The 23,911-nt window shown below is 40.9% G+C and overlaps 1 protein-coding gene across 5 annotated transcripts in view; it reads left to right on the top strand.

The window, feature by feature from the left end:
* The window catches only part of LOC111227641 (plectin-like), a 111,414-nt gene extending 87,801 nt beyond the window's left edge, over positions 1–23,613 (top strand). For 4 of the 5 annotated variants that reach the window (XM_022753227.1, XM_022753228.1, XM_022753225.1 and 1 more), the window contains 22 exons: positions 633–726; positions 1,173–1,327; positions 1,452–1,773; positions 1,872–1,949; positions 2,114–2,275; positions 2,459–2,563; positions 2,676–2,771; positions 2,888–3,013; positions 3,220–3,372; positions 3,498–3,652; positions 4,202–4,328; positions 4,840–5,023; positions 5,758–5,915; positions 6,814–6,992; positions 7,078–7,216; positions 7,314–7,670; positions 7,757–7,840; positions 7,957–8,061; positions 8,194–8,292; positions 15,167–22,264; positions 22,481–22,597; positions 22,776–23,613. In XM_022753227.1, the coding sequence (XP_022608948.1) occupies positions 633–726; positions 1,173–1,327; positions 1,452–1,773; positions 1,872–1,949; positions 2,114–2,275; positions 2,459–2,563; positions 2,676–2,771; positions 2,888–3,013; positions 3,220–3,372; positions 3,498–3,652; positions 4,202–4,328; positions 4,840–5,023; positions 5,758–5,915; positions 6,814–6,992; positions 7,078–7,216; positions 7,314–7,670; positions 7,757–7,840; positions 7,957–8,061; positions 8,194–8,292; positions 15,167–21,331 (9,043 nt within the window). In that variant the 3' untranslated portion in view covers positions 21,332–22,264; positions 22,481–22,597; positions 22,776–23,613. Of the gene's footprint in view, positions 1–632; positions 727–1,172; positions 1,328–1,451; positions 1,774–1,871; positions 1,950–2,113; positions 2,276–2,458; positions 2,564–2,675; positions 2,772–2,887; positions 3,014–3,219; positions 3,373–3,497; positions 3,653–4,201; positions 4,329–4,839; positions 5,024–5,757; positions 5,916–6,813; positions 6,993–7,077; positions 7,217–7,313; positions 7,671–7,756; positions 7,841–7,956; positions 8,062–8,193; positions 8,293–10,230; positions 13,585–15,166; positions 22,265–22,480; positions 22,598–22,775 lie in introns of all 5 variants that reach the window. The other variant, XM_022753229.1, reaches the window with a different exon arrangement.
* The last annotated feature ends 298 nt before the right edge of the window (positions 23,614–23,911 follow it).

A 23,911-nucleotide genomic window follows, 5' to 3' on the forward strand; every position in this document is an offset into this window, starting at 1 on the left:
TTCTGTGCTTGTAACAAACTGAGAGAGAAATGTTCCTCATAACTGGACACAGATATAATTAAGTCTAATGAAGCAGGACGAGACATTGTAACTCTTCCATGTATTTAATATAGCGTTGCGTCATGCCTGGTAAATAGGATGGTTCGTGTCACGAGATTGTTCAGTCATCTAATAGCCTTGTTTATGATTCTGAGACGTGGAATGACCGAAGGAGCAGACTGGACATCTTTGTCAGGAAACGGAGACATTTAGTCTGACTCTGACTTTTTTTAGACACAATGGCAGTGTGAGAAGAACCGACGGTCTAATATCTGGAATTTAGATCTCTATTGAGTTGAGATATGGCATTTGTGACAGACCCTCATAAATTGGAATATATGCTGAAGCGCAGATGGTCGTAAGTGTTTTGATCGACATGCTGTGAGCTTTGGCTTTTGCTGGTCTAAAATGTAAAATGGTAACAGGTTTGTAGTCAAGGAGGGAGCTGATGCTAACTAATGTGGGGATTCTGATGTTAACTGGTGTGTTCTCAGTAGTATACTGACGTCTTAAAAATCAAAAATGCTGAATAACAAACTAGAGTTTCTCAGAGTTTATTATAATTTTATTTTATTTTATTTTGTCTAATCCAGACTTGAGAGGCTTCAGAGGATTGTCAGTAAAGTCCAGATGGAGTCTGGGTTGTGTGATGAGCAACTCAGCCACCTGGAGACCCTGCTGCAGAAGGTGAGTCCTATTCAGATCTAACATTAGAAAAACTATACTCTATACTTTGATATGATTTCAGAAAGTTAAAAAGAATCCAGAAGATGATCATAAATCAACTGTTAGGCCACCTGATTTGTTTATTTCATAGTGACCAAACATCACAATAAGACTAAATGACTGCTATGGAGTTTTATTTTGGATTTTTTTTTTTTCTAAAAACTTTTTAAACACAAAAATTTATTTTAAAAGACTTGAGCTGTAGGAGGAGCTGAGCTGGCATCATGATACATACCAGTCATATGGTCTTATTCACAGTCCAAAGTAAAGACAGCACTTAACACAAACTCACTACAAATATCATTCAGACATTTAAAAACATCATTTAAGAAAGTAACAAAATTAATTTGGCTGGCATTTGAAAAGAAGATGACACTTGACATTTTTATTGGCTTTCGTCCCTTCAGGACATTCGTCTGCTGAATGCAGGGAAACCAGCTCAGCACACAGCAGAAGTGGAGAGGGAGCTGGACAAGGCAGACAACGTGATTCGCCTGCTCTTCAATGATGTGCAGATACTTAAGGATGGGCGCCACCCTCAGGCTGAACAGATGTACCGCAAGTGGGTGCTACATGTATTACATTCAAGTGAATTTTTAATACAATGCATTTTATACAAAGCAGTTCAAGGACACCTGCCAAGCACTTAAAGACCATGAAGTAAGATGTGTTTTTAATGTCCACAGGGTTTACCGCATCCACGAGCGCCTGGTGAACTTGCGCAGCGATTACAACCTTCGTCTGAAGACTACTGTGACCACTACCCAGGTTACCATGATAAAGGGCTCCCAGCAGACCCACATGAAGGTGCGGCCCGAGTTGGATGATGTGACTTTGCGCTACGTCCAAGACCTGCTGACCTGGGTGGAGGAGAACCAGCGCCGCATTGATGAATCTGAGTGGGGATCTGATCTGCCCTCAGTGGAGTCCCAGCTGGGCAGCCACAGAGGCCTGCACCAGACTGTGGAGGACTTCCGATCCAAGATTGAGCGGGCCAGGGCAGACGAGGTAGTATCCTTAGCAGACCTGCTGGAGATGATTAGATATCGTCATATTGTGGTGTTTATTTTATAATTAACCTTTGTTGCATCTTTCATGTTGTTCAGAACCAGCTGTCTCCTGTCAGCAAGGGCACATACAAAGAATACCTGGGTAAACTGGACCTTCAGTATGGCAAACTACTGGCAAGTATTTTCACATTTCAAACATTTTTCTGGGGCTTATATTTAGATTTGTGTATCTTGCTCTGCAGATTATGCCAATGCCTCAAGTTGTAGTTGTAGCTATTTGAATGCTGATTTTTTTTTAATCAACTTTTGGTGTTTTGATTTTTTTTTCTGTCTTTCAGAACTCTTCCAAGTCCCGCCTGAGGAACTTGGATTCACTCCACGCCTTCGTCAGCGCTGCCACTAAGGAACTGATGTGGTTGAATGACAAAGAAGAGGAGGAGGTCAACTTTGACTGGAGTGACAGAAATACCAACATGACTGCCAAGAAAGACAACTACTCTGTGCGTTTTTTTTTGTTTTGTTTTTTTTTTCTAATTCCGGACTTTCTAAGATGTTTAGAGAAATTAATTAAATATACAGTATATATAATTAAATATATTATATTATACTATATTATATATATACCTGTATATACACTTTTCCTCCCAAGATTGTAATGAACTTTTTCCATTTGGATTCTTCAGGGTCTCATGCGAGAGCTGGAGCTGAGGGAGAAGAAGATCAATGACATTCAGGTCATGGGAGACAAACTTGTCAAGGATGGACATCCTGGCAAGAAGACAGTTGAGGTAATTACTCTAGTAAACCCCACTGAACAGTCAAAATCAACATACGGTGTCAATGCTACTGAGTGAGGCCTCAACTAATCCACTGTCATCATATCTTCTTTGTCCATACCAGGCCTTCACCGCTGCCCTGCAGACTCAGTGGAGCTGGATCCTCCAGCTGTGCTGCTGTATTGAGGCTCATCTCAAAGAAAACACAGCCTACTACCAGGTATGCAAGAGTAGAGAAGAAATCAGTGGAATTTCAAAGGCCCAACAGTAAACTATCCATCAACATTCACAGACCTGAGAGTCAAATTTGGTGTCCTTCATGTCCTTTTCTCGTAGTTCTTTGCTGATGTGAAAGAGGCTCAGGAAAAGATGAAGAAAATACAAGAGAACATGAAAAAGAAATACAGCTGCGATCGCTCTACAACAGCCACTCGCCTGGAGGATCTGCTGCAGGATGCTGTGGTTAGTGCTGAATGCTCACTTTAAAAAATATTTAGATGTACAGTATGTGTGCATAAGCATGTATATTAACAGAGTTTTGAACTTCATAGGAAGGAATAAAAAGATGGTGATCTTGATTCAAATACAAAATTGTCCTACTGCTTATTTGTAGTGTGTATCATTTGAAAACGTTATTCAAATCTAGTTTGACTTCATGTTTTCAACAGGAAGAGAAGGAACAGCTCAATGAATTCAAGACCATGGTGACCAGCCTGAACAAGAGAGCCAAGTCCATCATCCAGCTGAAACCACGTAACCCCACCACCTCCATCAAAGGCAAATTGCCCATTCAGGCCGTCTGTGATTTCAAGCAACAGGAGGTGAGAACATCTACTGACCGCTCCATAGTGATTTGTAATCATTCACAGCCCGGAGAGGTCATAGTTGAAAGCCTGAGGTTGCCTTCTTCAAGGTGCATACCTCTCAATCTTGGATTCTGTTTCAGATCACTGTCCACAAAGGAGATGAGTGTGCTCTCCTCAACAACTCCCAGCCCTTCAAGTGGAAGGTCCTGAACCGCTCTGGACACGAGGCGGTGGTGCCCTCTGTCTGCTTCATGGTGCCTCCAGTCAACAAGGAGGCTGTGGACAGTGTGTCCAGGTGAGAACACAGCAAACCAGCACAATAATTTGTCACTTGTGTGACAGCTGTGTATATTAGAGTAACCCAGCTACTAGTCCACTCGTTTGAAGTCTTACAGCTGTTTAGATACTGAGTCATTTATTCCAACTACCTGAATATCACTACTGGAGGTTTGCTAATAGCTGTACTCATACAGCACAAAGAAATTATGATACGTGTTGTGACATTGATGAACCTGTCAAATTATTTACAGATGATTTTTTTTAATTTGCAGATAATTACAAATAAATACAAATATTGTACATTTTGTACATGACTCTGGAGGAACAGGGTTATTTGACATGACAAGATTTGATTTGATCAGTCATCTTTTGACGTGACTTTTGAAAGACAGTGAATGCAACGCATAACTAACTGGTAACCTGTTAAGGAAAACCCTTTTCTGCACTGTGTGTTTTAATTACTATATATTTGACCTCCTTATGCCTAATAGATCCTTTGGTGTCAATTCTGCTGTACTCTTTGTTTCTTCATTCTTACACTGTTTGTGTTCCTGTCCCGCTCCAGTCTGGATGGAGGTCATCAGCAGATAGTGACCATGTGGCAGATGCTCCACATAGAAATGAAGAGTCTGCTATCGTGGCAGTACCTGATGAGAGACTTCACACAGATACGATCCTGGAACATCACTATGGTGGGCATTAACGCCATTAAACTCTAATCTCTAAATTGACCTGTATGTGTAAGATAAACGATACAGTATATGTAACACAATATTTAACTGGCAGGAACAAGACACTATGTTAACCTCAGCCAACATAAAAATAAAATATGATTAAACCAACCGTCTCTTGTTTTGAAGCAAACATGGGCAAAATAGAGAATTAATTGTCCTATGTAATAATAAATCAAGGTTTGGGGTAATTTGGGGAATAGGCTTTGCAAGGAAGTGTTTATTAAATTGAGTGTTTGGAATCAAATTGAATTACTAGAGAATAATTTGTTGGTACTGGAAGAGTGCACTAGCTTTGATAAATTTAGTTATTTATGCTTTAATAATTTTGTATATTTAGGCCATGAACCGAGCCTGACTCCAAACTAAAATTAAATCATATTAAGTCAAATTACTGCATCAACCTCTTTATAGTGTGAAGTGAAGGTCCTGCCTCTTCATCTCTCCCCATTTTTTTCTCCATCCTGTGCAGTTGAAGACCATGAAGCCAGAGGAATACAGGCTGTTGATGAGAAACCTGGAGCTCCACTACCAGGACTTCATGCGTGACAGCCAGGACTCACAGGTCTTTGGCCCCGATGACCGCATGCAGATCGAGGAGGACTACACCAAGTCCACCCAGCATTTCGACAGCCTGCTTCGCTCCATGGAGAAAGGTAATGTTTTCTCTTAACAACTAATTAGCTTCAGATTATTCATGGATATATCAAGGGAATATACAATGAGTGTGTAGCAACTTTATATTGTCAATTCACCTTTCAGGACTGGTTGTTGAGCTCAAAGGTGAGTGATGTAAAGCCAGTCAGCCAAGCTGGTGTGTGTACTCCCTTTCAAGCCTTGGATGAGATGTTTAAATATAACCATTAGTGTTTAAGAGTCCTGTGTGACTGCATGTTGTTTTGGTTCAAAGGTTGCTTTGTTTTCTTTGTTGCAGCTCTGCACCAAGTAGAACCCATATGTTGTGTGTTAGGCTACAGTATGTTCTGCTTAAACAACATAATATATAGTAGTGTGATTACTCGGGAGGAAAATACTGGCTGTATACTGTTTGCTGTGAATGTAATGTGTATGCAGCTGAGTGTGTTTGAGACACAACACATGAAGAACTGCATGTACAATTGTGCTTAAATGCACTGCACTGGAACAGTAGACTGAGAATGTGATAATGTTTACAGAACATGAACACGCCCTGGTCACGTATCAATATCAAAATCATAAACATGACATCATAACAAAACTGTTATCAATCTATATTCAGTATGTCTGCATTCTTGGCCTTCCAGTTCTTTTCATTTAAAAATCCTTATGTATATCGTTCAAGCTCACCTTTAGGTCAAAGAGATTTTGTCTGTTCCTGTTGTCCTAAACAAATACGTATGCTACTCCGCAGGTCAAAAGGATGAGTCTCTGTGCAAGAACTACATCTCTGAGCTCAAGGACCTGCGTCTGCACATAGAGGACTGTGAGGCTCGGACCGTGGCTCGCATTCGCAAACCAATGGAAAAGGAGCCTCTGAAAGAATGTGTTCAGAAGACAACAGAGCAGAAGGTATTGTAATTAGATTGTCTGGCATGTGTGGAATAGGAACATGACATCACATCAATGTCCATGTCACTAATTTTTGAGGCATTAGCATAATTACCATAAAAGACAACAATGCCATCAGAGATGAGAGTGCTTCTACCAGCCTCTACACTGTTTTATATTGTTTACCACTATGCTAGACTTGGCAGGAATCTGCTGGATTGCCTACAGCCTTGTATTCCTGTGAGCTTTGTGAGGATGGAGTGGAAACAAGTGACAAACAACTTCTTTGCAAGAGGAGATGTGTCTTAATTCAAGAAGGGATGCAAAATACCCTGCAGGGTACCTTCAAATAATTTGGTGTTCATATGAAAACCAGTCTAGTTCATGAAATAAAAACATCATAATCCAAATTCAAGCATAATGAACCAGCAGCTTTGGAGAGAAAAACATCCATAACATGATTTTTAGGAGTGCACTGATCCTTCAGGCAAATCAAATCCAAGAAACAAGGAAAGAGAAGCTGGGGTAAAAAAAAAAAGACAGTGAATTAAGAAGTAAAGGGGAATACACTGTCATGTTGAAGAAGCGGATTGTGAGCAACGATAAAAATACATTAGAGAATTGCAGTTGCTTCAAGATCTTGAATTTGTATGCTGTTGAGTAAGAGGTGCAGAGATTGTAAGCCTGCTGGCTTCCTTCCAACTGCAGCTGCACATATCCCTGCTGATCTGAGACTGTTAAAATCCAGTGCACAGACGACCCCCAAAATGGGTTCATTTAAATTTTAAAAGTTTCTTCCAGCACATTTGAAGTAATTGTCTTTTGGGAGCTGGTCCACATTATAGGCTGTCTGAAAATAACAGTCAAGTTTTGACTTTTTACATGTTGTTAACTCTTGTTGTCTTCCTCTGTTGTACAGAAAGTCCAGGTGGAGCTTGAGGGCCTCAAGAAGGACCTTGATAAGGTATCTGTGAAGACAAAAGAAGTCTTGGCCTCCCCTCAGCAGTCTGCTTCAGCTCCTGTGCTGCGGTCAGAGCTTGACCTGACCGTGCAGAAGATGGATCATGCTCACATGCTCTCCTCCTGTTATCTCGAGAAGTGAGTCCTCAGCCACTAAGAGAAAATCTGCTTCCTAACGCCCCTGTGTCGTACTCCTTTATTTATTTATTGTTTCTTGTTCCAGGCTGAAGACTGTGGAAATGGTCATCCGCAACACACAGGGTGCTGAGGGAGTTCTCAAGCAGTATGAGGGCTGTCTGCGTGAGGTTCACACTGTGCCCAAGGATGTCAAGGAAGTAGAGACTTACAGATCAAAGCTGAAGGTAAACAGCATGCGCTTCTTTATACCTTTGATAGTAGTTCAACAGAGTCTCTCCTGATGATTTTGACCATGATTTTCATTTTGCTTGAAACTTGCAGAAAATGCGGGCTGAGGCGGAGGGTGAGCAGCCGGTGTTTGATTCCCTGGAGGAAGAGCTGAAGAAAGCCACGGCTGTGAGCGACAAGATGTCTCGTGTGCACAGCGAGCGTGATGCTGAGCTGGACCACTACCGCCAGCTCCTGTCTAGTCTCCAGGACCGCTGGAAAGCCGTGTTCACCCAGATCGACCTTCGCCAGAGGGAGCTAGAGCAGCTTGGTCGCCAGCTAGGCTACTATCGCGAAAGCTATGATTGGCTGATCTCCTGGATCGCCGACGCCAAGCAAAGGCAGGAGAAGATCCAGGCTGTGCCCATCACTGACAGCAAAACTCTGAAAGAGCAACTTGCCCAGGAGAAGGTATATTGTGTTTGAGCATTCTTTTTTATTGTGTTTTACATGAAGCGAGTGAGCTGAACTCTTATTTAAACCTTTTTTCAAAACAGAAACTGCTGGAGGAGATTGAGAAGAACAAAGACAAAGTTGATGAGTGTCAAAAATATGCTAAAGCATATATTGATACTATTAAGGTGAGCATTAAATAACACAAGATTGCATTAATAGTTGTGAATATTGTAATTTGGAGCATTTAGAAAAAAGGAATGTGGCGTAACAGATGTATGAAAAATGTTTTTTCATCAAATAGGACTATGAACTCCAGTTGGTTGCCTACAAAGCTCAGGTGGAGCCTCTCGCTTCTCCCTTGAAGAAAACCAAACTGGATTCTGCTTCTGACAACATTATTCAGGAGGTATGTTTTATTGGTTACGGTTTCCAGAGAGGACAACATCACTATTAACTTGTAACACAACAAAAGTCACACTCCATGCATTAATGTGACAATTACACATTTTTAAGTGCTATTTGTTTCTCCCTGTATCAGTATGTGACACTGAGGACCCGGTACAGCGAGCTGATGACTCTGACGAGTCAGTACATCAAGTTCATCACTGACACGCAGCGTCGCTTGGAGGATGAGGAGGTGCGTGGTAACTGGCTGAGGATCCCAAACAAACTAAATTCTAACATTAACCTAACCAACCAACCAAATAATCAACCAACCAACAAACGAGTTTTACCCGCCGATCACCACAACGCATGCCTGCACGCACGCACGCACACACTTTTTTCCCTGTGTGTCATACACACACACACACACACACATACACACACACACACACACACACACACACACACACACACACACACACACACACACACACACACACACACACACACACACACTACATTAATGTACGGGTGGCAAATAGTTCCTTTGCACTGGTTATGCATGAAACATTGGCATGCTGTAGCTGATGTATTAGGTAGAGGAATAGATATTTATAAGTTTTCAATAGTGATCATATGAAGACTAAAGGTTTGTAAAACAGTAAAAAAAAATAAAAAAAGATAATGAGGTTTGCACTTTACATGCATACACTATCAAAAGTAGATTATTCAGTCATTCAGTCCTCATTGAGATCATGATTCTCGATGTCTAAAACTAGAATGAATAAATACAACACAGTGTATGTTCATACATGCATTAGCTACTCCATTTCCATTCATTGTGTGTATTGTGCCATAGTAGATTCAGAACAAGGGGTTCTTTCTTTCACTTCTTTTGATTTCCCTTTTCTTTCTTATCCTTTATTCTTCCTATTTCTTTCTTGGCCCTTTTATTTTCTACGGTTAAAATCAAAGTCAGGACTCTGTGGTTCAGCCTGGTTGTCATGGTCTTCAGCGCTCCTTTTCTCTAAATTAACACAAGTTTACAGTTTTATTTTATATTCTAACCCTGATGTTTTGTTTGTTTCTTTGCTTCTCTTAACTGCTTGCCAGTGCTTTGCCATGATGAATGCTTAACTTGTTTGAGCATTAAAGAGGTAAATTATTCAGGTACCTACTGTACTGTTTAAACTCCATTCCCTCTGTCACCCTAACATCTGTGTCACTCTCAATCTGTATTTTGGCTTTCCATAGCATATTTATTTTCTTGCTTTTACTGCAGCCTTTGTAGAATTACTTTGACTATCCACACTGTCTGCTAGTCACTTATGTCCTTACTAACAGTATAGGCACAGTCAGCCTCTTTAACTTAATTTACAGTGCTTCCTAAACTTACTTTCAGTGATATCTGAACCTGAACCTTTCATCCTTGACTTTTCCTTTCCTTTTCATTCCATTTTGTGGCAAATAGTGATTTAAAGAACCCCCAGTGCATGGGATGAAATAAAAAATCGAAGTGAATGGTTTGAATAATACTCTAACATGAAGAATTTAGTCTTTATTTTAAAAAATTGTGCTACACATTTTTATGTAAAACGGTTCAAGAGAAACCCACTAAGAACTGCCTAATGAGCACATTTATTCACATCACACATATATTTGAATAGTGATTATAAAATGAATATGTTTGAGGAATATTGCTGCCGACACTGAGAAAATATTTCAAAAAATATTTTAAAGAATATGATTAGAATTAAATAATTCAGTTTTAGAAAGTTAGTGCTACAGCTACAGTTGCATGCCATATGATTTTCTTGCTGTGTTGTGAAGTGATATTTTGTTTCCATACATTAATTGATACATCCACATCATCCATTTTTTCCTGAATTGTCATGTCATGATTTTTTTAATTGCATCGTGAATTTAACATTACTTTGACGTTACTTTAACATTGTGTTTGTGCATCTAATTTGCATCTAGAGTATGATCTTTGAGCTAATTTTTAACATTAACATTGCCTGGGTAATACAGTACATTAAAATGCTCTTATTCCAGTGTGGTTAGGTTGCAATTACAATAGTAATTACAATTTTAATCCACACTGTTTTGAGCTAGTTAATGTAAAGTGTTACCTTTAACCTGTCATGCTTGATTATAATCCTTTCTTTACCATTTGCTTCCACTAATGCAGAAAGCTGCAGAGAAACTGAAAGCGGAAGAGCAGAAAAAAATGGCCGAGATGCAGGCTGAGTTAGACAAACAGAAGCAGTTAGCTGCAGCTCACGCGAAAGCCATTGCCAAAGCTGAGAAAGAGGCTCAAGAGCTGAAGCTTAGAATGCAGGAAGAAGTAAGCAGGCGAGAAATCGCTGCTGTAGATGCAGAAAAGCAAAAACACAACATTCAGCTGGAGCTGCATGAGCTGAAAAACCTCTCAGAGCAGCAGATCAAGGACAAAAGTCAACAAGTGGATGAAGCTCTTCAAAGCAGGGTCAAAATTGAGGAGGAAATCCGCCTCATCAGGATCCAGCTTGAGACCACAGTGACACAGAAGTCAACTGCAGAATCTGAGCTCAAGCAACTTCGTGATAGAGCAGCTGAGGCTGAGAAACTCAGAAAGGCTGCCCAAGAGGAAGCTGAGAAGCTCCGCAAACAAGTAAATGAAGAGACCCAGAAAAAGCGTATGGCAGAGGAGGAACTCAAACGTAAATCTGAGGCAGAGAAAGAAGCTGCTAGGCAAAAGCAAAAAGCCATGGAAGACCTTGAAAACCTCAGGATGCAGGCCGAGGAGGCTGAAAGGCAAGTGAAGCAAGCAGAGGTCGAAAAGGAGAGACAAATCAAGGTTGCTCATGAGGCAGCCCAGAAGAGCGCCGCTGCTGTGCTCCAGAGCAAACACATCTCCTTTGTGGAAAAGACCTCAAAGTTAGAGGAATCACTCAAACAGGAGCATGGTGCTGTCCTTCAGCTGCAACAAGAAGCCGCACATCTCAAGAAACAACAGGAAGATGCAGAAAATGCCAGGGAAGAGGCAGAAAAAGAGCTTGAGAAATGGAGGCATAAAGCTAATGAAGCCCTCCGACTAAGACTCCAGGCTGAGGAAGAAGCTCACAAGAAGAGCCTTGCTCAAGAAGACGCTGAAAAACAGAAGGACGAGGCCGAGCGTGAGGCTAAAAAGAGAGCCAAAGCTGAAGAGTCCGCCCTGAAGCAGAAAGATATGGCCGAGAAAGAACTTGACAGGCAGAGGAAGGTAGCTGAGAGCACAGCTCAGCAAAAACTCACTGCGGAGCAGGAACTGATTCGACTTAGGGCAGACTTTGACAACGCAGAACAGCAGAGATCCCTCCTTGAAGATGAACTTTACCGGCTCAAGAATGAAGTTGTTGCAGCTGAACAACAAAGGAAAATGCTGGAGGATGAACTGGCCAAAGTGAGGAGTGAAATGGATGTACTCATTCAGCTCAAGTCCAAGGCGGAAAAGGAGACCATGTCCAACACAGAGAAGAGCAAACAACTTCTTGAGGCAGAAGCGACCAAGATGAGAGACCTGGCTGAGGAGGCAAGCAAGCTTAGAGCCATTGCTGAGGAGGCCAAGCATCAGAGACAAGTTGCCGAGGAAGAGGCTGCTCGTCAGAGAGCAGAGGCTGAGAGGATACTCAAAGAGAAGCTGGCTACCATCAGTGAGGCCACTCGTTTGAAAACGGAGGCTGAAATTGCCCTGAAAGAGAAGGAGGCAGAAAACGAGAGACTTCGGCGACAAGCTGAGGATGAGGCTTACCAGAGGAAAGCTCTTGAAGACCAGGCCAACCAGCACAAGCAAGATATTGAGGAAAAGATAGTCCTACTCAAGAAATCATCTGAGGCTGAAATGGAAAGACAAAAGGCGATAGTAGATGACACACTCAAACAGAGGCGGGTTGTTGAAGAGGAAATCCGAATTCTTAAGCTCAACTTTGAAAAGGCTTCATCTGGAAAACTTGATCTGGAGCTAGAACTGAACAAACTGAAAAACATTGCAGAGGAAACTCAACAAAGCAAGCTCAGAGCTGAGGAGGAGGCCGAAAAACTAAGGAAGCTTGCCCTTGAGGAGGAGACGAGAAGGAGGGAAGCAGAGGATAAGGTTAAGAAGATTGCAGCTGCTGAAGAAGAGGCAGCCAGACAACGCAAGGCAGCCCAAGAAGAGCTTGATCGTCTGAAAAAGAAAGCAGAGGAAGCCAGAAAGCAGAAAAATGAAGCCGACAAAGAAGCAGAAAAACAGATTGTTGCCGCCCAACAAGCAGCCCTGAAATGCAATGCTGCTGAGCAGCAAGTTCAAAGTGTCCTTGCTCAACAGAAGGAAGACAGCATCATGCAGAAAAAGCTTAAGGAAGAGTATGAGAAAGCCAAGAAGCTTGCCAAAGAGGCAGAGGCTGCTAAGGAGAAGGCAGAGAGAGAGGCAGCTCTCCTTCGTCAACAAGCAGAGGATGCAGAACGACAAAAAGCGGCTGCGGAGCAAGAAGCTGCAAACCAAGCCAAAGCTCAGGAGGATGCTGAGAGGTTGAGGAAAGATGCTGAATTTGAAGCTGCTAAACGAGCACAAGCAGAATCTGCAGCTCTCAAACAGAAGCAACAAGCTGATGCTGAAATGGCAAAGCACAAAAAACTGGCAGAGCAAACATTAAAACAGAAGTTCCAAGTGGAGCAAGAGCTCACAAAGGTTAAACTGAAGCTTGATGAAACTGATAAACAGAAATCTGTCCTGGATGAAGAGCTGCAGCGCTTGAAGGATGAAGTTGATGACGCTGTCAAACAAAGGGGTCAGGTGGAGGAGGAACTGTTCAAAGTCAAGGTTCAGATGGAGGAACTACTCAAACTGAAAATCAGAATTGAGGAGGAAAATCAGCGCCTCATCAAGAAAGACAAAGATAACACACAAAAATTCCTTGCTGAAGAGGCTGAAAATATGAAAAAGCTTGCAGAGGATGCTGCTCGACTTAGTGTAGAAGCCCAAGAGGCTGCACGCTTGAGACAGATTGCAGAAGACGACCTCAATCAGCAACGAGCTCTTGCAGATAAAATGCTCAAAGAGAAAATGCAGGCCATACAAGAGGCATCTAGATTTAGAGCCGAGGCAGAGATGCTCCAAAGGCAGAAGGACATGGCTCAGGAACAGGCACAAAAGCTTCTGGAGGATAAACAACTTATGCAACAGCGTCTGGAGGAGGAAACAGAAGAGTACCAGAAATCACTTGAAGCGGAGAGGAAAAGGCAGTTGGAGATTGTTGCCGAAGCAGAGAAACTCAAGCTTCGGGTTTCTCAGCTCAGTGAAGCTCAGGCCAAAGCTGAAGAGGAGGCTAAGAAATTCAAGAAACAGGCTGATAAAATTGCTGCTCGTCTTCATGAGACTGAAATAGCCACCAAAGAAAAAATGACTGTAGTGGAAAAACTGGAAGTCGAGAGACTTAATACCAGCAAAGAGGCTGACGATTTACGCAAAGCTATCGCAGACCTAGAGAAGGAGAAGTCTAGACTGAAAAAGGAGGCTGAAGAACTTCAAAATAAATCTAAAGAGGTATTGTGTCAAAATGGCATAACAGAGCAGCTTATGTCATTGTTAATTCTTTCTGAACTAACTCACTTGTTTCTGAAATTTCCTCTATCCCTTTCTCTGATTATACTAATCATGAAACCATATCTTTGAAACCATATCTTTAAATATGATTTTAATTTTTATTTTTTTACAGTGCACTGTGCTCATGCAGAACACATCCTGAATGTCCCCTCATGTCATGGAATGCTTCCTCATTTTAAGACATGCTTCATATTTCTTTCAGTTTCAAAACTAAGTTGAAGCTTAGCTCCAAAATAAATTAACAATACATTATTAAATGCTTAGAATTATGGTATTCCACTAGTAATTTAGTAAAAACACAAGCAGTAAGAGAAAGACATTTTCTAACTACAATCAAGTATCCATTTGTCTCAATGCCCAATATGAATACTGTTCCTGGCAAGCACAATTCTGCCATCAACATGAACATGCTAAAATATTTGCCAGAGTCACCTTTCGTACTCAGCCTGTCCACTCTCACTTCAGTGGAAAAACAGTGGAGTAATCCTATAAAGTCTCAGTAAACTATTGGCATTATCCATTTTGCACTAAGTATTATAAGATGTTTATCTAAATTATTGTCCTTGCCTTTTAAAATAAAAAATATCTTAGGTGTATCTGTTGTAACACATTAGAGTGCATCTAACACATGAAACATGATTACTCGCTTCCATTGGTGAGTACCAAATCATTATGAAACAAATTTGCTTCACTGAACAAGAGAAACACAAAATACCCTATTCAAACAAGTGAGAGCCAGTAAAATAGCATTATGGCAAACAGCATTCAGCATAGAGGACAACAGAGTATAATTGGTAAATGTGCAAAAAAGTGTTCATATTGTTTTTTTTAAATATAGGAATGTATTGTTTTGGGCTCACTTTACTTTGTTTTGCAGATTATATGAGGTTGCACAGTATGTTCCAGGTGGTAGTAGTATATTACTGAGAACATGGTCATTTTAATTTTATTTTTGTAATCAATATTTCTTTTCGTACGAAGAGGTTTAAATGTGTGCATGATTACATATATGTGACATGCACAAGTCGAAGGTGATCAATTCCAGGAAGGTTACTGTAGGCAGGCTATATTAGCATCAAAATTTATGTCAAAAAATTTATTAAGTTCATCCAATTATCTGTATCATAATAACTTTTATCATAGACAATTGTATTTTTCTGTATAATTTTCTTAACTAGTTAGTTGTGGAATGTTATTCGCATGGTTGTTCTGGACTTGGTAATGTAGGCGGAAATACTAAAACATTACAAAACATTTTATCTTGAATCTTGTAAACAAGGATGCTAGAGAAAGAGTAAATTTATTTTAAAATAATAATAATAATAATAATACATTTTTAAAAAACTATTCAACTTCACATCGTGAATATTCTATCCCCATTTGCATAAGCAGAGTGCATTGTACAAATTGTATTCATTACAAATTAAATAAACAATATAAAAAATGAAAACGTGAAGAAGTTAATATGTACCTCACTGAAAAACCTATTGTGACTTATTTTTTCTGTTTTTTTTTTAATCAGATCGCTGATGCACAGCAGAAGCAAATAGAACATGAGAAGACAGTGCTCCAGCAGACATTCCTGACAGAAAAGGAAATGCTGTTGAAAAAAGAAAAGCTAATTGAAGATGAGAAAAAGAGGCTAGAGAGCCAGTTTGAAGAAGAGGTCAAAAAGGCCAAGGCTCTCAAAGATGAACAGGAACGCCAGAGACAGCAGATGGAGGAGGAAAAGAAGAAACTCCAGGCCAACATGGATGCAGCCCTGAATAAGCAGAAAGAGGCTGAAGAAGAGATGCTTAACAAACAAAAAGAAATGCAGGAACTGGAAAAGAAGAGACTAGAGCAGGAAAGAATTCTTGCAGAAGAGAACCAGAAATTGCGCGAGAAGCTGCAGCTGCTTGAGGAAGCACAGAAAGAGACTGTTACAGAGAAAGAGATCACCCATGTAACAATGGTAGAGATAAATAAAGTTTACAATGGGCAAAATACCGGTGATGGGGTAGACAGTGCAGAGAAGAAACCAGATCCATTGTCTTTTGACGGCATCCGTGACAAGGTACCTGCAAGCAGACTTCATGACATCGGTCTTTTATCCAAGAAGAACTTTGATAAGCTGAAAAAAGGCAAAACCACTGTGCAAGAGCTTGGTGAAACCGATAATCTAAAAAGAATTCTTAAAGGAAACAACTGCATTGCTGGTGTTTTGACACCATCTAATGAAAAAATGTCAATCTATCAAGCATCAAAAGAGAAGAAACTTACTCCAGGCACTGCCATGATCCTTCTTGAAGCCCAGGCAGCCACAGGTTACATTTTAGACCCTATTAAGAACCAGAAACTTTCTGTTAATGAGGCTGTCAAGGAAGGTTTGATTGGCCCTGAACTGCATAACAAAATGCTCTCAGCTGAGAGGGCTGTTGTCGGCTACAAAGATCCATACACTGGTAAGAAGATCTCTGTCTTTGAAGCTATGAAGAAGGGTCTCATGGAGCATGATCATGCCATAAGAGTTCTTGAGGCTCAGCTTGCAACTGGTGGCATCATAGACCCTATCAATAGTCACCGTGTGCCCAATGAAATAGCCTACAAGCAGGGACAATATGATGCAGAAATGAATAAGATTATGGAGAACCCTACAGATGACACAAAGGGATACTTTGACCCAAGCACTCAGGAACCTTTGACATACTCTGAGCTAATGGCAAGATGCACCTCTGACCCTGACACAGGTCTGCTATTCCTGCCAATCACAGATAAAGCTGCTCAGTGCTCGAGTATATACACAGAAGAGGAGACCAAGGATGTGTTCAGCAAAACAACTGTGTCTGTGCCATTTGGAAGATTCAAGGGAAAGACTGTTACCATTTGGGAAATAATTAATTCTGAATACTTCACTGAGGACCAGAAGAAGGACCTTCTCCGTCAATACAGGACAGGCAAAATCACAATTGAAAAAATCATTAAGATTGTGATTACTGTGGCAGAGGAGAAAGAGAAGAAGAACGAAATTACCTTTGATGGTCTGAGAGCACCGGTCCCTGCCACTGAGCTCCTGGAATCCAAAATCATTGATAAAGACCTGTACAACAAATTACACAAGGGCAATAAGACAGTCAAAGAGGTGTCTGAAATGGAGCCTGTCCATCAAGCACTGAAAGGTACAAACTGCATTGCAGGTGTAGTTATTGACTCAACCAAGGAGACAATGTCCTTCTATCAAGCTATGAAGAAGGACATGATGAGGCCAGGGCCTGCCTTGATTATGCTTGAAGCCCAAGCAGGAACAGGCTACGTGGTTGACCCTGTTCATAATCAGAAGTACACTGTTGATGAAGCTGTCAAAGCAGGGGTTGTTGGCCCTGAGCTGCATGAGAAGCTCCTGTCTGCAGAGAGATCTGTTACAGGTTACCGAGATCCTTACACTGGAAAGACTGTCTCCCTGTTTCAGGCAATGAAAAAAGATCTTATACCTAAAGAACAAGGAATCCGACTGCTTGATGCCCAAATGACCACCGGTGGCATCATTGATCCAGTGAATAGCCATCGCATTCCACATGATGTGGCCTGCAAGAGAAATTACTTTGATGACGAAATGAAACAGGTTCTAAGCAATCCCACTGAAGAAACCAAATGCTTCTTTGACCCCAACAAAAAAGAAAATGTCACATACTCTCAGCTCTTCAAGAGATGTGTAACTGACAAGAAAACTGGTCTCCAGCTTCTCCCTCTTTCTGATGAAGCAATCAATGCAAAGGAGGAGCCAGCATACACTGAAGCCCAGACAAAAGAGGCTATGACTCAGGCAACTGTGGAGCTTGACTCAGGACCATTTAAGGGCAGGAAGATGACCATCTGGGAAATCATCAACTCTGAATATCTCACTGAGGAACAAAGGCTTGACCTGCTCAGACAGTTTAGGTCTGGAAAGGTTACAATTGAAAGGATCATCAAGATTGTTATCACAATTGTAGATGAGAAAGAGGCCAAGAAACAAGAACAGTCCAGCTTCAAGGGACTCAGAGCCCCTGTCCCAGCAGGCTCTCTGTATGATTCCAAAATCATTGACAAACCAACCTTTGAGCTCCTCCAACAAGGCAAAACAACACCCAAACAAGTCAGTGAGAATCCCAATGTCAATAAATACCTCCAGGGATCTGATAGCATTGCTGGCATCTACCTGGAGCCAACAAAAGACAAAGTAAGCATTTATCAGGCTATGAGGAAAAAGCTCCTCAGACACGACACAGGCCTTTCACTTCTTGAGGCCCAGGCTGCCACTGGGTTCATTGTAGATCCAGTGAGGAACCAGTGTCTATCAGTAGATGAGGCAGTGAAGTCAGGCATTGTTGGTCCAGAGCTACATGAAAAACTCCTCTCTGCAGAAAAGGCTGTCACTGGCTATAAAGATCCATTCACAGGCAACAAAATCTCCCTCTTTGAAGCAATGCAAAAAGATCTCATCCTGAAAGAGCATGCCATGCCACTGTTAGAGGCACAGATGGTTAGTGGAGGAATCATTGACCCTGTGAATAGCCATCGTGTCCCAACTGACGTTGCATATCAGAAGAATATTTTCAGCAAAGAAATTGCTAAGACCCTGTCTGAACCATCTGATGATAACAAGGCTTTCTCAGACCCAGAAAGTGATGAGAATGTAACCTACAGACAGCTTAAAGACAAGTGCCAAAGAGATCCAGAGACAGGTCTGTACATCCTCTCACTCACCAAACCTCAGTCTCCAACTGTGGTGGAGAAGACATACCTCTACACAGAGGAACAAACACAGAGTGACCTGACCAGCACCCAGATTGACATTCCAATTGAGGGTCTTGCTGATAAATCAATGAACCTCTGGGATGTCATGAATTCAAATTTGCTTCCAGAAGCAGAAAGGCAGAAGCTCTTGGATGAATATCGCTCTGGTAATATCACTAAAGAGAGGATGATCATCATTATTATTGAAATCATGGAGCAGAGAGAGATCATTAGAAATGAAAACCCACTGTCATATATGACCATAAGGAGAAGGATAACCATTGAGGAACTCTACAATGCCCGCATCATTGACTTGGAGACGTACAACCTCCTTAAACAGGGCAAGAGGAATATCCATGACATAATGGAGATGACCAGTGTGAAACAGTATCTCTATGGCACAGGCTGTGTTGCTGGGGTCACAACTGACTCAAGCTCCAAGATAAGCATCTACCAAGCAATGAAGAGAGGCTTTATTAAACCAGAAATGGCCCTCAGTCTCCTAGAAGCACAGGCTGCCACAGGATTCATTGTTGATCCAGTAAAGAATGAGACACTCACTGTTGATGAAGCTGTTCGTAAGGGTGTTGTCGGCCCTGAGATCCACGATAAACTTCTGTCAGCTGAAAGAGCAGTCACAGGATACAAAGATCCATACAGTGGGAAAATCATCTCCCTTTTCCAGGCCATGAAAAAGGATCTTGTTCCAGAAGATTATGCTCTGAAAATGCTAGAGGCACAAACTGCCACTGGTGGTATTATTGATCCTGAATTCCAGTTCCACCTGCCAGCAGACATTGCCATACAAAGAGGTTACATCAACAGGGAAACCAATGAGAGACTGGCTGGTGATGTTAAAGGGTTCATTGACCCTGTCACTGATGAGAAAATATCATATGCACAGCTGCTAAAGAGATGCAAGTTGGATGGTGGATTGCGCCTCCTCTCCCTGGGAGACAAGAGACTGACATTCAAGGGTCTGAGGAAACAAATCACAATAGAGCAGCTGATCAGGTCACAAATTATTGACCAGCAGACTGTCTCTCAACTGAATGAAGGTCTCGTTTCAATGGAGGAGGTAAGCCATAGGCTATCAAGGTACCTCGAGGGCACAAGCTGTATTGCTGGTGTCTTTTTAGAGTCCACAAAGGAACGTCTATCAATTTACCAAGCCATGAAGAAGACCATGATTAGGCCAGGCACTGCCTTTGAGCTCCTTGAGGCACAGGCAGCCACAGGCTTTGTCATTGATCCAATCAAAAACCTCAAACTGACTGTCAATGAATCAGTAAAAATGGGAATTGTAGGTCCAGAATTCAAAGACAAGCTTCTCTCTGCTGAGCGTGCAGTAACAGGATACAGAGATCCTTATTCAGGCAAAACAATCTCCCTGTTTCAGGCCATGAAAAAGGGGCTCATCCTGAAAGATCATGGTATCCGTCTCCTGGAAGCTCAGATTGCCACTGGTGGTATCATTGACCCAGAGGAAAGTCACCGTGTGCCAGTTGAAGTGGCCTACAAACGTGGCTTTTTTGATGAGGAAATGAATGAGATCCTGACAGATCCATCTGATGACACCAAAGGTTTCTTTGATCCCAACACTGAGGAAAACCTAACCTACCTCCAGCTCATGGAGAGGTGCATCACTGATCCTGACACTGGCCTGGTGCTCCTGCTGCTCAAACAAAAGAACCGGGAAAGGAAGACCTCCTCCAAATCCTCAGTTCGTAAACGCAGAGTTGTCATTGTAGACCCAGAGACAGGCAAAGAAATGACTGTGTACGAGGCCTACAGGAAGGGACTGATTGACCATCAAACGTACTTGGAGCTTTCTGAGCAAGAGTGCGAATGGGAGGAGATCACAATGACTTCCTCTGATGGTACTGTCAAATCCATTATCATTGACAGGAGGTCAGGGAGACAGTATGATGTTGACGATGCTCTTTCACGTGGCCTCATTGACCAGAATTCTCTTGATACATACCGAGCTGGAAACCTGTCCATCACCGAATTTGCTGACATGCTTTCTGGAAACATGGGAGGCTTCCGTTCACGATCATCCTCCTTTGGTTCCACCACTGGTTCCACCTATTCCTCTCCTATGAGCCCCATACCCTCCATTAAACCACCTGCAGTCATATGGAATGACCCAACAGAGGAGACTGGTCCCATAGCTGGAATATTGGACATAGACACACTGGAGAAAGTGTCTGTCACTGAGGCAATGCACAGAAACCTGGTAGACAATATCACAGGCCAAAGACTGTTGGAGGCCCAGGCATGCACAGGAGGAATAATTGACCCAACAACTGGAGAGAGATTGTCAGTCACTGATGCTACAGAAAAAGGCCTTGTGGATAAAGTCATGGTTGATCGCCTCAACCTGGCTCAAAAGGCATTCAATGGATTTGAAGACCCCAGAACTAAAGTAAAGATGTCTGCCTCCCAGGCTCTCAAGAAGGGCTGGTTATATTATGAGGCTGGCCAGCGTTTCCTTGAGGTCCAATATCTAACTGGAGGTCTTATTGAGCCTGATGCTGAGGGTAGAGTGTCCCTTGATGACTCCATCAGGAAGGGCACGATTGATGCCCGCACTGCCCAGAAACTGAGAGATGTCAGCGCCTATTCTAAATACCTAACATGTCCAAAAACCAAACTGAAAATCTCCTTCAAAGATGCCATGGACAGAAGTATGGTCGAGGAAGGATCTAGCTTGAGGCTTTTGGAAGCCTCCTCACAATCCAGCAAGGGCCTCTACAGTCCCTACAATGTCAGTGGCTCTGGATCTGCTTATGGTTCCCGGACTGGCTCACGGACCGGATCCCGATCAGGCTCCAGGAGAGGCAGCATCGATGCCGGCTCTGGTTTCAGCATGAACTTCTCATCCTCCTCCTTCACATCCTCTTCAACTGGCTACAGCCGCAGATTCTGATTAGCTAGTTTTCTTTCTAACAACTTATGACTAAGAACCAACAATACTAATGCACTTTAAAGTTGCATTTCTCACAGGAAACAATAGTTACAATAACAAAGAAAATATAATTTATTTATTCTGCCCTGCATGTGGCCACTATTGGCTATTGATTTTTTCATATATAACAGATGTCTAAACATGTGCCTCATATATGGAGACATAACCAAGCATTGCAAGAGATATAAAATATTAATTTCCTTTAGTACTGATTACTAAGTCAGTTATATTTTTCAAAGCAAAGCATGAAACTTCAGCTATAATTTTTTATGTGACTTTATAGTTTTCATTTTACACGTTAAAAAGTTGTATACTTGTGCTTTCTGAAACTAATATATAATGTATGTATGTCAAACAGAAATATTTTTCCAGTATTCCTTGTTTCCTTTGAAATTCAAAAATATTTGTCTATTTTTTATCTTTTTCGACAGTACTACAAAATGAGATACTGTATGTCAACATAGTTCTAATGTTTTTAACAGATTCTAAAATACATAGATGCCTTCAAATTTCTGAATGTTTGTATAGAGTATGGATAGATTTTGTGTTTTTATGTTAAATGTTGCCTGGGTATCTAAATAATGTACCCGGTAAGAATACACCTGTGAGACACTAAAAATGAGACAATACAAGAATACAACACTGAAAGGAAGTGCCAGAAGTAAAATTATGCAAACTGTTCTAAAAACAGTTCCACATCTGCCATTACTTTGTACTCATTTAAATTCAGTGGACTTTTGCATTCTTTTAGTTCATTACATCATTGTTTTACACACTACAAGTTTTGGATTCTTCACATTCACCATCAATCAAGTGCTCCAGATAAATCCCAAGATGATGTCAGACTTGATCCTGCTCTTCCATACAGACCTGCCTCCTGTTATTTTGGTTCTTGTAAGTTGAATGAGGTTTTTTTTATTTCCTTATGTTTTGTTGTTAATTTTATTTATTTGATTTTGATCACCTCGTAGAACCTAGATCATGCATTTTCTTTATGTCATTTTCCTCTATCCCACACACTACCATGGTGATACTATTGGTGAACTATTGCGGTGCAAAAATCCCAATTTGGTGCTAATTGACTGTTACTTATCCTCTTGTCTTTGACAGCTGCCTCGGTCCCTTAGAATCCAACACCTGAGTACAGATGCTCAGTTGGCCGGAGCGTATGATCCTCTCAACTTGGATGGATTTGTGAGCCCATATCATCCTCATGCAGTAATACAGGTACAGTGTATAACTGTTTTAGAGAACTTCATGTCACTTTCATTTCATTTGCAAAAGATGAAGCGAGGTTTCATCCAGATTTGTTTTATAATTTTTAATTCAGTTTCTTTCTTTTTTTCTCACTGCATTGTTAGGTTCATTTTGATTTTAATTCATAGTTTTTTTATTTTGTTTCTAGATCTCCCATTGAATATATCCATTATTTCCATTGCACATCACATTTGAAGAAAGCTGAGGCTGAGTCAACCTGACACCATCTTGGGATACCATTCTAGGAGCACTCTTTATCCATGACTTTTTTTCATATATTTATTACTTGAATGCTAACAGTTATATTTATGTTGTCATATCTGATTTTTAAGAGAACACTCCCAAAGCATAGACACATCTGTGTGCACATTTTTTTCATTTAAATTGTGATTAACTGTAGTGACACAACAGCACATCTTCATTTCACTAGTCTTAAGTCCACTGACTATTTCATTTGTATTATCTCTGACTGTAAATTCAGTTCAACCAAAGCACTAATCAGAGAAATTTGGAGAATTGACATATTTGATACAGCAACACATTGCATGAATGTATGTATTATATCAAATTAACTTGTTTCAGTTGACATTTTGCCACAGATTTCTTCTGCAAACTGAAAAACAGCTTGAAGCTTTATTTTGCTTATAGTTATTTTTCCACAGCAAGTATTTCTTTTATGCATCTCTAAAGAGTTTTACTTCTGTAAATCCTTTTACTTTGTTTTCATCATGTTTTTTTGATATGTTATGAATTTGCCTTGCATGTTTTACTAACTTTACAAAGGATATTTGGGAAAATGTTGATGTAAAATAAAGACAACTGCAGATGTAACTGTGCTGATTTTAATATTAGCAATATATAAAATCACAAACTAACCGGTTGGTTTTGCTTATGGGGCAGATTTTGCTTTGAATGATATAGTGAGTGGATACGGCTGTATGTTCTGAACATAACACTATGTTGTAAATAAATATGCAATGAAGAGACCCTCTTGTCATCTATATATTGATACCTGTGCATCTGAAGATATTTCTAGTAGTTGAATATGTTTTTTCAGTGCTGCTGTTACACTGGGTCCCCCATGAAAAGTAATAACTTGATGTCTTTCACATAGTGTATATAAAGGGTAATGTAAATATTGTAAGCATGTCGCAATGGAGAGAAATATTATTTTCCAATGTTTACCTTCTTCAACACTGATAGCAAGTTCTATTTTATGAAAGTGGTTATAAAAGGAGAAACAATTGCATTAATATTCAATGCAAGGTCTCTGTTGATCTAATA

The sequence above is a fragment of the Seriola dumerili genome, unplaced genomic scaffold (assembly GCF_002260705.1).
Source record: "Seriola dumerili isolate Sdu_G_001 unplaced genomic scaffold, Sdu_1.0 BDQW01000191.1, whole genome shotgun sequence".
NCBI lineage: Eukaryota > Metazoa > Chordata > Actinopteri > Carangiformes > Carangidae > Seriola > Seriola dumerili.